Source organism: Hemiscyllium ocellatum, chromosome 25 (assembly GCF_020745735.1).
Source record: "Hemiscyllium ocellatum isolate sHemOce1 chromosome 25, sHemOce1.pat.X.cur, whole genome shotgun sequence".
Classification (NCBI taxonomy): Eukaryota; Metazoa; Chordata; class Chondrichthyes; order Orectolobiformes; family Hemiscylliidae; genus Hemiscyllium; species Hemiscyllium ocellatum.
The window spans coordinates 36,169,879-36,186,750 of record NC_083425.1 but is presented as its reverse complement, the minus strand read 5'-3'; the positions used below and the strand labels follow the sequence as shown (position 1 = coordinate 36,186,750).

Below are 16,872 nucleotides of genomic sequence, written 5' to 3'. Positions count from 1 at the left end.
TGATTGCTAGAATGAACGAGTTATCTTAAGGAAAAAATTGAGTAGGGTGGGCCAATTATCATTAGTGTATGGAGAAATGAGAGGTGATCATACTTAAAAATACAAGATTCTGAGGGTAGATGCTGATAGAATGTTCCCCGAATTGGTATATCTAAAACTCAGGACATGGTTTCAAAATAAAGGGTCTCCCATTTAAGAGTGAGGTCAGAAAGAATTTTGACTCTTGGGAGAGTTGTTAATTTTTCAAATCTCTACCCTGAAGAGGAGGAATATTTTTGATGCTTAATTAGATGAATGCTGAAATAGAATGCATCAAATGTTCAGACATCATCCTAGTCCCGTTTGAATATAGTTGTTCCCTGGGAGGCATTCAAAGCTCCTGGATCAAGACAAGATAGACACAGCCCAAAGGTATTGTTAGTGCAAACAAGGTTTCACTCCCAGATCTCATTCGCAGTAGCGTCATTCTGTGGAGAATGGTTGAGGACTTTGCCTGATCAAAGGGGAGCTTTGCTGAAGACCCTTTAGGTTCCACAGGTGTGTGGATATGCAAAACTTAAAGGATCTTATGAAGAGAAACAAGCATAGATTGGTTGGAACATTTGAGAACTCACTAGCTGCTCTTCCAATAACATCATGTAATTATTGTCTTCTACCAAGACAGGCAGATGAAGCTTCCTTTGATTTCTTAATGTCTGGTAATGTAGCTCTCCTCCTCTGAAGTGGATTTTGAATCCATGATGATTAATCCTGAAGCAATCGTGGTGCTAATTAGGTCAAGCTGTTGTTAATAATTAATTTAAAATTACAAAGCTGGACCTTGAGATGAGCATCACTGGAGATATAGTACTTTATCTCCCACTCCAACTCCATTTTGATTTAGTTCCTTTCCTCCATCCCTACCCCACCCTCACTTTTGCATTGCCCTTAATGGGCTTTGCATGTAAATACTTGATTGGCTACACTGGTGATTACTGGTGCTAGTTAAATGAAAAAAAAACAAAAGTAGTCATGGTGATTTTGGTCGTGGGAAAGTTGTTTGGTTATGTGTAATAGCACCTTGGAGTATAAAAAAAGAATAAAGCTGGGCCTTGTGACTTCAGCATTACTGCTCCACAATCATCAAAAGGAAATATTTAAATATAAACCTGCTTGCAATGGTATGAAGCTGTCCTAACAACTGAAAAATTTAATTAATTTTAAAATTTGATGTCTTTTTCATGTCTCAGTCAGAAAACTGGGGGTTTAAGCCCCACTCTAGAGTTGAACTCACAATCTAGGCTGTTTTGTTTGAGTCAGCACAGAGGAAGTGCTGCACTGTCAGAATAACAATGCTGAGGAAATACTCCATTTTCAGAGGCCAGTACTAAAAGCCTTTGGACTATCAGAGGGTCAGGACGGAGGGAGTGCTGCACCGTTGCAGGGTCAGTACTAAGGGAGGCTGCACTGTTCGAGTTAATATAGAAGCACAACCTGTTCTTTAAGGTGGATGTGAAAGTTCTCACAACTGGAAATACAAAGCTAGCCATTTAGGACTGAGGAAGAGGAACTTCTTTGCTCAGAGGGTGGTGAATCTTTGACATTCTGTAGCCCAGAGGACTATAGAAGCTCCATCATTTATTAATCTTTTTCTTGAAAGATGAATAAATCATTCCTAGTTACTAATGACATCAAGGGGTATGGGGACAACATGGGAATATGGCATTGAGATAGATCATCAGTCACAATCGTGAGTGGCTATGCAGGTTTAAGTGACTGAACTAAAAATGTGTTGCTGGAAAAGCGCAGCAGGTCAGGCAGCATCCAAGGAGCAGGAGAATCGACATTTCGGGCATGAGCCCTTCTTCAGGAATGAGGAGAGTGTGCCAAGCAGGCTAAGATAAAAGGTAGGGAGGAGGGACTTGGGGGAGGGGGCGTTGGAAATGCGATAGGTGGAAGGAGGTTAAGGTGAGGGTGATAGGCCAGAGTGGGGGTGGGGGCGGAGAGGTCAGGAAGAAGATTGCAGGTTAGGAAGGTGGTGCTGAGTTTGAGGGTTGGGACTGATTGAACTGGTCCTCACTCTGAACAACCTCTCTTTCCAATCCTCCCACTTCCTCCAAACCAAAGGAATAGCCATGGGGACCCACATGGGCCCCAGCTATGCCTGCCTCTTCGTAGGATAAGTGAAACAGTCCATCTTCCTCAGCTACACTGGCACCACCCCCCACTTTTTCCTCCACTACATCAATGACTGTATCGGTGCTGCCTCGTGCTCCCACACGGAGGTTGAACAGTTCATTCACTTTACCAACACCTTCCACCCCGACCTCAAATTTATCTGGACCGTCTCAGACTCCTCCCTCCCCTTCCTAGATCTCTCCATTTCTATCTCGGGCAACCGAATCAACACTATTTACTATAAACCGACAGACTCCCACAGCGGCCGACTACACCTCCTCCCACCCTGTCCCCTGTAAAAACGCCATCCCATATTCCCAATTCCTTCATCTCTGCCGCATCTGCTCCCAGGAGGACCAGTTCCAATACCGAACAACCCAGATGGCCTCCTTCTTCAAAGACTGCAATTTCCCCCCAGACGTGATCGACGATGCTCTCCACTGCATTTCCTCCACTTCCCGCTCCTCCGCCCTTGAGCCCCGCCCCTCCAATTGCCACCAGGACAGAACCCCACTGGTCCTCACCTACCACCCCACCAACCTCCATATACATCATATCATCCGTCGTCATTTCTGCTACCTCCAAACGGACCCCACCACCAGGGATATATTTCCCTCCCCTCCCCTATCAGCGTTCTGAAAAGACCACTCCCTCTGTGATTCCCTTGTCAGGTCCACACCCCCCACCAACCCAACCTCCACTCCCGGCACCTTCCCCTGCAACTGCAAGAAATGCAAAACTTGCGCCCACACCTCCCTCCTTACTTCCCTCCATGGCCCCAAGGGATCCTTCCATATCCGCCACAAATTCACCGGCACCTCCACACACATCATTTACTGCATCCGCTGCACCTGATGTGGCCTCCTCTATATTGGGGAGACAAGCCGCCTACATGCAGAACATTTCAGAGAACACCTCTGGGACACCCAGACCAACCAACCCAACCACTCCGTGGCTCAACACTTCAACTCCCCCTCCCACTCTATCAAGGACATGCAGGTCCTTGGACTCCTCCATTGCCAGACCATAGCAACACGACGGCTGGAGGAAGGGTGCCTCATCTTCCGCCTAGGAACCCTCCAACCACAAGGGATGAACTCAGATTTCTCCAGTTTCCTCATTTCCCCTCCCCCTACCTTTTCTCAGTCCCAACCCTCAAACTCAGCACTACCTTCCTAACCTGCAATCTTCTTCCTGACCTCTCCGCCCCCACCCCCACCCCCACTCCGGCCTATCAACTTCACCTTAACCTCCTTCCACCTCTCGCATTTCCAACACCCCTCCCCCAAGTCCCTCCTTCCTACCTTTTATCTTAGCCTGCTTGGCACACTCTCCTCATTCCTGAAGGGCTCATGCCCGAAACATCAATTCTCCTGTTCCTTGGATGCTGCCTGACCTGCTGCGCTTTTCCAGCAACACATGTTCAGCTCTGATCTCCAGCACCTGCAGTCCTCACTTTCTCCTTAAGTGACTGAACTGCCTACTCCTACTCTTACATACTTCATTGACTGGGAGGTGCTCTACGTCATTTGAGGTTATAAAAGGTGCTCGATAAGTTCAAATTAACTTTTTTGGTGGTTGAAGGCATACCTAGCACAACAACAGGTGGTTGTCATTGTTCGAGGCTAATCATCTCAGACCCAGCATGACTGCAGGAACATTTCAGGCAGGTGCCTTAGGCTCAACTATAGTTAGCTGATTCAATAAAGTTTCTTCTAACAGAAGGACTGAAGTAGAGACATTCACTGAAGATTGCCCAATGTCTGTGCTATGCATGATCCCTCAGATACTCAAACAGTTTGCCCCCACATGCAATAAGATCTAGTATAGCTAAAGCATTATGTTCCAAATATAACCAAGTGCTGATCTATTGTGGTGTAATAATGTGACAGGTGTCTGATATCTGGTCATTTAGTCTGTGTGAGGATACCACGTACTCTATAAGGGGATATCCTTTGTGTGGTGCCCAGTTAATGCCCAATTGGTATCAATATAATGTTGGTATCCTGTCTTGTTCTCAGTTTGTGCTGGTGTTTTCCAATTTCCATCACTGACAACAACTAATACCAGTTAGCAAACTGGATATCAATCTTCAGCCAATCACTGCATTTCAGTCCATTGCACCAGGTAATGATGCTACTTGAAGAACCTGTGCAGGCTTCACACTTCTCACAGTTGAGTCACAAGAATTGATGTGGTCCCTGCCCACCAATCCGAGCCGTCAACAAGAAATTAAAGCAATGTACAACGTGAAGTTTTTGAATAGTATGAGGACGTTGAATTCAATCGTGAGCAAGTGTGAAGAGTACGGAGAACAGACTAAATAGAACACAGCGCTGGGATATTCCGAATTAATTATTGTCCTCACTTAAATAATTTGTTTTTGGATTGAGATAGAGTCATAGAGATGTACAGCACAGAACAGACCCTTCGGTCCAACCCGTCCATGTCGACCAGTTATCCCAACCCAATCTAGTCCCACCTGCCAGCACCCGGCCCATATCCCTCCAAACCCTTCCTATTCATATACCCATCCAAATGCCTTTTAAATGTTATGATTTGGAGATGCTGGTGTTGGACTGGGGTGTACAAAGTTAAAAATCACACAACACCAGGTTATAGTCCAACAGGTTTAATTGGAAGCACTAGCTTTTGGAGCACCACTCCATCAGGTGGTTGTGGAGGACACAATTGTAAGGCACAGAATTTATAGCAAAAGTTTACAGTGTGATGTAACTGAAATTATACATTGAAAAATATCTTGATTGTTTGAATACATTTCCAAGTCAGGCTTGAGTGTGGTTTGGAAAGGAACCCGAACATGGTATTCGAGTGTATCCCATGCCCTTGTCCTTCTCAATGGAAGTGGTCATGGGTTTGGAAAGTTCTGTCTGAGGATCTTTGGTGAATTTTCTTATCTTTATAGATAGTAGCAGCAGTGTGTACTCAGTGGCAGTGGTGGACAAAATGGATGTTTGTGGATATAACACAAATCAAATGGGCTGCTTTATTCTGCGTGGTATCAAGTTTCTTGAGTGTTGTTGGAGTTACATCAGTCAGGCAAATTAGGAAGTAAGCCATGGAGGATCTAAAATTTGAATTTAGGCAACAATTATATGTAGATTTTTATTTACTCAAAATGCTTTCTCGATTTAAAAGAATACTATAAAATGGCCTGTGAATCTGTACTGCTGATTTGCAGAACTAAGCTGAAATTCAAAGATAAGAGGACAAAAAGAGTTTTCAAAAGCGGAATACTGACACATTAATTGACCATTTGAACTAACCTTGAACTAGTACATGGCATGACAATTTACATTAATAAGATATCTTTTAGCATAGAATACCATTGGATTAGCCGGTCTTCAATCATGTCACCTTATTACAGTTGATTGGACCTTTCTTGTAATTAAGAACCCTTTCCCAAGAAATATCATTGGATTAACTTGCTGTAAATCATGTCACCTTATTATATGTGATTGGTCTTTCTTGTAATTAAGGCTGTACTATTTCTTAAAAATAACATAAATAATGTGTAATTTTCAAATGTAATTGCGCAACTTCACCCCGGAACCCAGAAGCTTCAGTCTGTGTTGCTGGATAGAATTGTGTCAAGGTCCCTTCATTCAATAAACTAATGACCCTTGCTTTTCGAATAGATCACATTTGTCAATTCTTTTGATCGATCTTGAACCAAGAGGCCCCTCTTGAGGGGTCGTAGATCTTCACCATCACACTCCTGACTTATGCCTTGTAGATGGACAGACATTTTCATTACAGTATTCCTAGCCTCTGACCAGCTCTTGTAGCCGGTGTTTATTTGATAAGTTCAATTGAGTTTCTGGTCAATGTTAACCCCCAGAATGTCGATAGTGATTCAATGAGAGCAATTAAAGGGAATTGTTGTTAAACAAGAGGACAAGCTCAGACAGGTGGGGGGGAGAAGAGTGGTGGTGGCAGATGTGGACAATTCAGGCCTTTTTTCAGGAAGAAGCAGAAAGCCCCCAAAACCATCTTGATGGGGAAATGGGGAATGAGGGACAAAGAACAGGTGGCTGATGCCCACAAACTGGAAATTTTAAAATAGACTCCAGCATGTTAGCTAAACAGGACTTTCCTGAGTTTAGAAAAGACAAAGGATTATGGCCAGGCACCCCACAATTTCCACTCACTTCCTTCAATATCCTTGGATGCATCTCATCTGTTAGAAGACAGTGAGGTCTGCAGATCTGGAGATTAGAGTTGAGAGTGTTGCTGGAAAAGCACAGCAAGTCAGGCAGTATCCAAGGAGCAGGAGGATTCCTGATGAAGACCTCCAGCCTGAAACATCAATTTTCCTGCTCCTCAGATGCTCCCTAACCTGCTGTGCTTTTCCAGCAACACACTTGCGTCTCATCCATTCCAGAGCCATGTCAACTTTAAGTACCAACTGTCAATCAAACACTTTTTAATCAATTTTGAACCCTTTTATGAGAGAGTTTCCTCCTTTGACACCATGCGCTGGATAACATCTCTATTCAGCAAGCGCAGATGTAATGTTTTCATTTAACACCTCACCCACACCCCCTGCCTTCAGGTGTAAAACCCTTTTGCCCCTAATCAGCCTTACTCTGGCTTTTACTGTTTATATGCTGACAGAAAACTTTGAGACACACTTTCATGTTGGCTGCCAGTCTTTTCACATGGTTCCTCTTTGCTTCTCAATTTTACTTTCTACTTGACACCTTTTGTGACCACATTTTTTTCTTTAACTTAAACAAGGCAACTCTGTGTGGAGTTTGGAGTTTCCATATTCTCCCCGTGTCTGCATGGGTTTCCTCCGGGTGCTCCGGTTTCCTCCCACAATCCAAAAATGTGCAGGTTAGGTGAATTGGCCATGCTAAATTGTCCGTAGTGTTAGGTGAAGGGGTAAATGTAGAGGAATGGGTCTGGGTGGGTTACGCTTCGGCAGGTTGGTGTGGACTTGTTGGGCCGAAGGGCCTGTTTCCACACTGTAAGTAATCTAATCTAAATGATTATCTTCTTGTCATGCAGGGAGCTCTGGATTTGTTTGTCCTACCTTTCCCATTTGAGGAACTATACTTTAACTGTACCTGAACCATCCCTTCTTTGAAGGAGCCCATTGTTCAGTTACCGTTTTCCCAAGGTTCCAGTCAATCCTGCCCAGCTTTGTTCTTGGCCCATTAAAGTCCACCCTCCACCAATTTAATTTGCTTGTTCTGGATTGCTGCATTTCATTCTCAACCATCACTATGAATCATACAGTACAATGATTGCCGTCTTCTGAATGTCGCCCAGCTGACACTGGAGCCACTAGGTCCACCTAATTTCCAAGAACCAGGTCCAACAGTGCATTCTTTCTTGCTATACTGTACACAAGTAAAATATTTGCTTCCATCATTAATTAATAAAATAACTTACATTCCCTCTAATCAACTGACTTCTTCCCGGAAGACATACTGCTGTCTGAAGCAGGCCACATTTAGTGAACCGGCCTTCAAAAACTTCACAAGAACAGGATTAAACTTAAACTTTAAACCTCCTGAAACAAAATCACATTGAGAGATTTACGGTTTATACCGCTGTCAGTGTACACAAACAACAAGAGGCATTCTTACTTTATTTTATTGAGAATATCATTCAGAAATGGCAATGACACTAAATATCCAGGCTTGGTGCAATGTGTTGCACTAAAGATTGACAGATTTTTGATGGATTCCTTGCGGAATATCCCCATTGATTTGGTGGAATGTATCTTGTCCAATTCTAAGAGAGCCAAAAACAAAAATGTGAGTATAAGGTTTACCAACTGTCATACAGCACAAGAACAGAAAAATACTATTCAGCTCCTTGAGCCTGCTACACAAGGACAGGAGGAGACCATTCAGCCCTTCGTGGCAATTATTCAGGAACAAGAGGAGGCATTTCAGTCCCACAAATCCGTTACGTAGGAATGGACAGACACCATGGGCAGCACGGTGGCACAGTGGTTAGCACTGCTGCCTCCCAGCACCAGAGACCCGGGTTCATTTCCCACTTCCAGCAACTGTCTGTGTGGAGTTTGCACATTCTCCCCTTGTCTGCATGGGTTTCCTCCGGGTGCTCCGGTTTCCTCCCACAGTCCAAAAATGTGCAGGTTAGGTGAATTGGCCATGGTAAATTGTCCATAGTGTTAAGTGAAGGGGTAAATGTAGGGGAATGGGTCTGGGTGGGTTGCGCATCAGCGGGTTGGTGTGGATTTGTTGGGCTGAAGGGCCTGTTTCCACACTAACTAATCTAATCTAACCAATGAGCCCTTCAAGCCTATTACATGCAAACAGGAGACCATTCAGTTTGATCAGCCTATTAAACACAAACAAATGAAACCATTCAGTCCCTCAAGTCTGTTCCATGGGAACAGGAGGAGGCCATTCAGCTCCGCCAGCCTGTTCTACAGGAAACTGGGAAGGCCACTCAGCTCTTCAAGGCTGCATGGAAGTATAGGTAATCTACATCTTAAATCCATCCACCTGCCATGGCTCCATATCTTTTAATATCCTTGTCTAACAACAGTTTGTTCATCTTGGATTTAATTGATCTCCAGCATCTTTTTTTGTTTCAATTAATTCCTTTAACTGTTCCCTGAATTTGTTCCTTAATCAATTGACTTGAATTTTGAAGTTATGGCATCTTTTCCTAGACTCTTCAGTTTATCTATCAATTCTTTTTAAAATCCTCAAGGTCTCAATCAGTGCTGACATAGATCTGAACCTTGACAAGTCAGAACGAGTAGCAAAATATTACATTAGCGGAACTCAGTGTGTGGCTGGAGAGATGGCACAAAGTGGGAGGACTTCAGATTGTTGTGGAATTGGGACCGGATCTGGGGAGGTGGGATATGAATGATGGTACAAAGTGCCACAACTTGGCTGATGATACAAAAGTAGGCAAGAAGCAACGTTGTGAGGAAGATATCTTTGACATATCAAGGAACAGAAACCAACATATCCCATTATAAAAGAAACAAAGTTTTGATTTAAGATTACTGTATCACACCAGACTGTATGACAAGACTCCTATAAATTCTGTGAGCAAGATCTTAACCTCCACAACCACCTGATGAAGGAGCAGTGCTCCGAAAGCTAGTGCTTCCAAATAAAGCTGTTGTTCTATAATCTGGTGTCGTGAGATTTTTAACTATGCTTACATTGAATTGCTTTCAGTGAAGCTTCACTAGGCAGCTTACTGGGAATGAAGGGACCGCTTTATGGAGCAACGTGGAGCAGATTGGACCTAGAGTTTAGAAGAATGAGAAATAAGCTTATTGAAATATGAAAGGTTCTAAGGGGGCTTGATAGTATAGCTGCTGAGAGAAAGTTGCTTTTGATGGGGAAAATGAGAACTTGAGGGCACCAACTTCAAAATTATGGGCGTTCCACTTAACTAAGAAAGGAGTAGTTTTTTTTTCTCAGGCTCATTAATCTTTGAATTAATTAACTCAAATTAATTCAAGCTTGAGTTAGACATTTAGAAAGCCACTGATTCAGATTAATTAAAAGAGTCAGCATGGATTTGTTAGAGGAAAGCAAAATCTGAGAATTTGTTTTGAGGAGATATCAAGGAGTCTTGATGAAGACAAGGTTTTTAATGTAGTCCACATGGCATTTGACCATTGTTTCACATAGAAGATGAGTCAGGAAAATAAACACATTGAAAAAGTGACATGTTGAATCCAAAATTAGCTCATTTGGCAAATATAACAGGTTTCTAGTCAATGCTGATTTGTGATTGGATGAATATTTCTAAAAGGGTTTATCCAGGACTCAGGAGAAAGTGAGGACTGCAGATGCTGGAGATCAGAGCTGAAAATATGTTGCTGGAAAAGCGCAGCAGGTCAGGCAGCATCCAAGGAGCAGGAGAATCGACGTTTCGGGCTTGAGCCCTTCTTTAGGAGCCCTTCCTGAAGAAGGGCTCATGCCCGAAACGTCGATTCTCCTGCTCCTCGTATCCAGGACTCAGTACTAGTTGTCTTGCAGCTTGTGATTTAGAAATCAGAGACTTAAACTTAAATGTAGGAGGCACGATTAAGAAATTTACAATTGATATAAAATTTGATCATTCATGTGATTGGTAGTGGAAGAAGGCTGTAGATTGTAAATAGATATCAGTGGATTGGTCAGAATTAGCAGAAAAAACGGAACTAGGGAAAAGATGATGGCGGCAATTGAGAATTTTAGCTCTGAGAGGAGATGGCTTTGGTTGGGGTTACTTTCTTGCAAACAGAGGCGGCTATGGGGAGATTTAGTCAAGGTTGATAAAATAACACGGGGCCTAGAAAGACTGAATGGGAAGAAACTATTTCCATTAGCAAGGAGATCAATAACCTTGGGGCAAAGACTTAAAGTAATTAGTGGAAGAATTAATGGGAGTGGGAGGGTTATCCTTTCACCCAGGGTGGGGTGGTTTGGGGTTATGAATTCACTGTCTCAAAAGGTTGGTACAGGTAGAAACCTTCACGACATTTAAGTACTATAACCTACCAGACTACAGACTAAGAGCTGGAATACATTAGATTAGATTAGATTAGATTAGATTGAATGACATTTCTTTTTGCCAAAGTAGATATGATAAGTGAATTGTCTCTTTCTGCACCATAAATACATCAATATGTTTCTTTAATGACTCACCGTGTCGATTTCCAATCCTCTAGTAGGTTGGTAGCTGGAGATCTCAACAGCCATGTAGTCCTCAGAATCTGCTGCCCATCTTCCAGCATCAGGCACTGACCTACCCAGGATGTAATGGAACCTGAAAATAACAAGATAGTATCTCTTTACAGTCATGAGATCTCATCAATCATCCCATACAGCCCTTCAATGAGATTCAGAGATGGTCCACAAATCCACACTGAAATACTCAGCACTTTGACACATTCACTTACAACTTTCATGGCTATTTAACGTAAAAAGTGTGTTTCCTTTCACGATTCTGTCTCAGCAGAAAAGACACAGACTGAAGGTGGGAGACCACACCCTCCTAACCTGAAGCTATATCACTGTTCCTTCGCTGATGTCAAAGCCATAAAACCCTCTTCCCAACAGCACTATGGGTGGTGGGGTGGCACAAGGCAGCAGCTCACCACCATTTTCTCCAGCACAGTTAGGGAATGGGCAATGAATGCTGGCCTTGCCTGCAACTTTCCGTTGACACTTAAAAATATCATTTTGAATGAACAGAAAAGGCAGTGTATCACTTTCCAGGTGATTTAAGAGGAATTTTTGCTTTGTGATGGACAACTGGAGATGTAAATTTTAAGGGATGTTTAATCAGTCACAAATATTATTAAATGTTCCAGAAGAGATGTCAGGATAGAGGGAGACATAACATGTATAACTAAATCATATAGTGGTCGATAATATTTGTGTAATTATTCTGTATAACTCAATATTGCCCAGGAGGCCATTCAGCCCATGTCAGTTCTTTGAACAGCAATCCAGTCGGTCTTACTCTCTTGTTCTACCTCCTTAGTTCTTTAAGTTTAAATTCCTTCAACTACCTATTCAGATTTCTTTTGGAAATTATAGACTAAATCAACTTGCACCTCTTCATACATACCAAGGTCATTATCACTCACTGTGCTAGAGTTCTTCTTCATGTTTTCCCCTGCGACTTTTGTGCAAAATCTTAAATCTGTGTCTCTCGGTCATTGTACCATCAGCAACTTCGATTCAACTAACAAAAACTTGTATACTTTCAAACCTTAACACACAAACTCCTCTGCCCTGAAGAGCACATGTCCAAATTCTCCAACCTAGCCTTGTAGCTAGATTTCCTCAGCACTGGAATCATTCTGGTGATGCCCCACTGACCTAATATTCCAGCGGGTAAAAACAAAGAAACCAGAGTCTAGATTAGAGTGGTGCTGGAAAAGCACAGCAGGTCAGGCAGCATCCGAGGAGCAGGAAAATTGACGTTTTGGACAAAAGCCCTTCATCGGGAATATTACTGATATTCGAGCTTTTGCCCGAAACGTCAATTTTCCTGCTTCTCAGATGCTGCTTGACCTGCTGTGCTTTTCCTGCACCACTCTAATAATCCACTGGCCCTGGTTAAATGTGCTGCAAACATGAATCATGTCTACCAAAGCAGTTGATAGAATTTAAATTCACTAATAAATCTGGAATGTATGCTGGTCTTATTGATGAAGAACATGACAATTGTCATTGATTGTTGTAAAAACCTATCTGATTCACTTATGTCTTTCAAAAAGTAAGTCTGTCATCCTTACCTAATCTGGCCTACATGTGACTTCAGAGCGATTACCTATCATGTAGTTGACTTTAAACTGCTGTCTGGAATGGCTTCAGAAGATAGTCAGTTAGAGGGCAATTCTAGACTTGCCAGTGACACCCACATCCCATAAAAAGAATGAAGGCAAAAAATTCGAGGAAATCCCTTCTCTACACTCTCAAAAGATCCTTGCATCTTTCCTAACGAGAAGTGAACAACTTTGCAAAAGGTTACGCATAACTTCCAGGCTTTTGTGCTTAATGCCTCTAACTTATGAAGCCCAAGATTTCATGTGCTTTGCTAATGACTTTATTAATTTATCCTGTCAGCTTCAGTAATTTACGCACATTAACCTCAGTCCCTTTGTTCCTGCATACTTATTATGCCTTGACATATGTATTGCTTTTTCCTATCCTTTTGCCAAAATGCATTCTCCTACTTCTGTGCTTAGTTCCATCTGCTGTTTGTCTGCCTATTCTGCTAGTCTATGTCCTGTTGCAATTGATTGTATTAGTATTTGGTGCACCTCCAAGTTTGGAATCATTGGCAAATTTTGAAATTTTACTGTGATTCAAATCCAAGTAACTTTTATAATGTGAACAAAAATAGTGGTCTTGGCACTGGCACTAAGGGAACACCATTGTTAACCACCCTCCAGTTTGAAAATGGCTTCATAACAAAGTGTTAACGTGCTATTTTAAAAAAAAATCCATGTTAACACTAACACTATTGCATGAAGCAGTTTAGGCTTCGGTTCCCCTGGTCTTCCCTTTGGTTGGAATGCATCTTCTGTACCTGAAACATCTCCTACTTAAAGATCATCTATTATGCCAGTACGGTTTCCCCCCCCCCATCAATCAATCTTATGGTCCTATTTTATCCTGGCTAAATCCCTTCTCACTACAACAAAATTACTCCTGCTCCAATAAAGAACTTTGACAATGAAAATGGAGAAGAACCAGTGAAAAAAAAACCAATCTAAACCCTATGGTATGGTGATCACTCTAAGTATTCTCACTCAGATATTTGCTAACCTATACTGAAGCAGGGAGGGGAAAATAATAAGAGGTACAACATTCCTTGAAAGAGGATAATAAAGGTAGTGAACTTGAACAGGAGCATAGAAGTCCACTCAGTATTTGATCTCACCATGAAAGAATGCTGTTGTTAACTTTAATTTCTCTTGTAACTTTTAAATGGCATTGTAGTTGAACAGCTAATAAATATAGAGGTGTGTTTAACTTGAAGTTAGAGTTAATTAATACTATTAATTTGTGGGATTTAATTATTGGGTACAAAAACATAAGTTGCTGGAAAAGCTCAGCAGGGGCAGCATGTGTGCAGAGAAATCAAAGTCAACCTTTCGGGTCCACTGACCCTTCCTCAGACTGAGGAAAGGTCACGGGACCGGAAACGTTAACGTTAACCCCGATTTCTCTGCACAGATGCTGCTCTACCGAGCTTTTCCAGCAACTTGTTTTTGTTTCTGATTCACAGCCTCTGCAGTTCTTCTGGTTTTTATTTAATTATTGGGTATTCATTAACATTATTATCCCTATATCAAGGAACAACTAAATATTGGGCGCTTTAATGCTGTGGTTATTCAGTGTTAGGAATTAATAATGATTGGTGCTTTATGTACGGAGTTAATTCCCATGATTTAATAACGATGTATTTACACTGACACTAAATGGAGTTACCAATAATTGAGCTAATTAAGAGGTAATTCATTTCTAAAAATTATTTCACATGCTGGTGTTTCTGTATCTGTTCCTGGGTGTTACCTCCAGCCCACGCTACAGACATGCTGAATGTTGGCTCTTTCCCATTGTTCTTGATGCCAATCACTCGGGCTCGTCGATCGGATCCAGCTTCACCCTTGGCAGCCTCGACTGCAGTCAAGAACTTTCCTTTCAATTTATAATTCTCAATCTCATTCAGGTTTAAGACGGAGCCCAGGTCGTTCTGCCAAAGTCCAGTCATGTTACAGACCCCGGCCTGTGAAAGAAAACAAGGGGAGAATTGGGCGCAGACAGCAAGTACCAAGGGGTAAACACTGACAGGGAACAAATAAACAAAGGACAAACGCTGACTTCGGATAAACAACGGTAGCAGGCAAACACCCACAGGGATTAGTTATTCACGGGGTAAACTGCAACCGTGTGTAAACGCAGCCGGGTGTGAATAGAGGGTAAACAGCGATGGGGGAAAATATCCACAGGGTGTAAACCAACAGCGACGACTTTTTTTTGAAGTATAAAACCCCAGAGATTAAAACAGCAGCAGTAATTAAACACTAACGGAGAAAACAAAGGCAAACATGAACAATGGCTAAATAATGACAGAAGACAGCATCAAGGGAGACAGTAGACGACAAAGGCAATACTCATTGGGTCAAAGACGGATCATGGAGCTAACTACGCACTGTTAGCCCATGAAGTGTTTAACCATCAAGTAACAAAGCAATCATTTTCGAATCTATCCCCACACCCCAACCCTGAGCTTAGATTCAAACGACTCACCAAGATTCCAGGGGCAAAAAAAGCCACGAGGAAGAGGGAGATTGCAAAGATTCGTCTCTCCATTATGAATACTCAATATTAAACGCAACTCCAAAGTTCAGTCTCTAAGGGGAAATGCTGGCTGCAAATCAATTTAAATCTCATCTGCTGATTCGCTGCTTTTACTGCTTATCTCGTTGGAATATTTCCATCTTTCGGATTAATTTTAACCGATACTTATTCTGTCTTTTGAATGTGAGGTATTGATCACAATACTATATACCAGAGAAATATTGAAAGTACCACGGCTCACTGTCTCTTCCACACTAGACCACGCCCAGACCCCAATCACGCTGGTCTCCGATTTCTCCATACCAACCTCAGTTGCCTCTCCTCATCCCTCACCTTACTCGAATGCGATTGCAGCCTCTAGATCTTAAGGTAAACTTACAAATATTTATTTTGGTCTTTTACACTGCAATGCTTTCTCCATCATGCAGTACAGAAGCAGGACATCAAATCTGTGCCAAAAAGAGCCAAAGAACTGCGGATGCTGGGAATCAGAAATTGCTGGAAAAACTCAGCATATCTGACAATATCTGCGGGGAGAAAACAGAGTTAACGTTTAAGATTTGTGGAACCTTTCTCAGAACCGATCTATGCCAAAGTTTGCCGTTTACAACTTGCAATTGTATAGTTTGTAACGCCATTTTCCTGCCTACACAGCAAACTCATTAAACCTAATCACCAATTAGATTGCTAGTTGACTAGTTTATTCGATCACTTCACATACAAACAGGCACATTCACTCCTATGCTTGCCTTCAGATTCCAGGCATATACTTAACAGTAATGCATACATTCGTAATTGTGGAAATACTGCAACAGTCTTAAGAGCTTTAGTTGAAGCTGAAGAGGAGATGCTTGGGGATTGAGGAGGGAGTGTGTTTGGGTGAGAGCTGTGGAGCTGGAGTTGGAGAAACAAATTCAAATCATTAATGTCACTGTACATTGCACACCAAATGCCCAGCCACCTGAGCTAACCAACCTACATTGCTTCCCAATGTGACATGATTGCTGCACAGGAATCACATGATCATAGTACAGAAGAGGCCCTTGATCTATCAAGTCTGTACCACAAATACTACAGTAAATCTCCATTTGTCCCACTTTCCAGTACTAGACCCATACCTTCAAATATTATGGCAGTGTTAATCTAAGTACTTTTTTAAAAATTGACATTATTATCTCAATTACCCCCTCAGAAGCCCTACACCACCGCGCCCATCCTCTGGATGGAGTTTTTCCTCAACATTCCTTTAATCTTCCTACCTTCCACCTTAAAAGTGTGCCTCTTTATTATTGACCCTTGACTAAGGAGAACATCTGCTCTCTATCCACCCTGTCCTTCCCCTTCAATCTTACACTTTGATCAGGCCCCCTCTCAACCTTGTCTGCTCCAAAGAAAACAACCTGAACTTATCCAGCCTTTGTTCATAGCTAAAGACTCCATTCCTAGAAACATCTCGGTAAGTCCTCTCTTGCCAATGCAAACACATCCTTCGATATTGCAATGACTGGAATGGCACACATTATTCCAGCTGTGGCCAATGTCCCTGCTGTTATAATCTTGGCTGATAAAGGGCAAGTGTCTTATATACCTTAATCTACCCTGCCACCTTCAGGAATTTGTGGGCAAACACCCCAAGATCCCTCTGAAATTGTTAGTATCCTACCCAAAATTGTCACTAAGTATACATGCTCTTAAATTGAAGATCAAATTTTAATTATACCAGCTCCCTTAGAAAGATTTGAACCCAAACCCCCAGAGAATTAACCAGTCCCTTATGATTACTAGTCCAATGACATTACCATTACCATCTATAGGATGTCAAAGTAGACAATTCCATATTTTCTCATGTTATTCACTGCCAATTTGTTTACCC

General features: G+C 42.1%; 1 protein-coding gene across 1 annotated transcript; it reads right to left on the bottom strand.

The window, feature by feature from the left end:
- Window positions 1-7,764: 7,764 nt before the first annotated feature.
- On the bottom strand, window positions 7,765-15,245 carry avd (avidin). Its single transcript, XM_060844562.1, has 4 exons — window positions 14,949-15,245; window positions 14,211-14,424; window positions 10,824-10,944; window positions 7,765-7,923 (listed from the first exon to the last, which is right to left on the bottom strand). The coding sequence occupies exons 1-4, from the start codon at window positions 15,009-15,011 to the stop codon at window positions 7,848-7,850; spliced, it is 474 nt and encodes a 157-aa protein (XP_060700545.1). The 5' UTR covers window positions 15,012-15,245; the 3' UTR covers window positions 7,765-7,847.
- Window positions 15,246-16,872: the final 1,627 nt, after the last annotated feature.

What these genes read in the sequence shown, in the direction of transcription:
- avd (XM_060844562.1), bottom strand. Translation starts at nt 15,011, where the DNA reads ATGGAGAGACGAATCTTTGCAATCTCCCTCTTCCTCGTGGCTTTTTTT. An exon ending in TTTTTGCCCCTGGAATCTTG is followed by an intron (nt 14,425 to 14,948) that starts GTGAGTCGTTTG and finishes TTTCTTTCACAG; the next exon opens with GCCGGGGTCTGTAACATGAC. An exon ending in GAGGATTGGAAATCGACACG is followed by an intron (nt 7,924 to 10,823) that starts GTGAGTCATTAA and finishes TGGCTCTCTTAG; the next exon opens with AATTGGACAAGATACATTCC.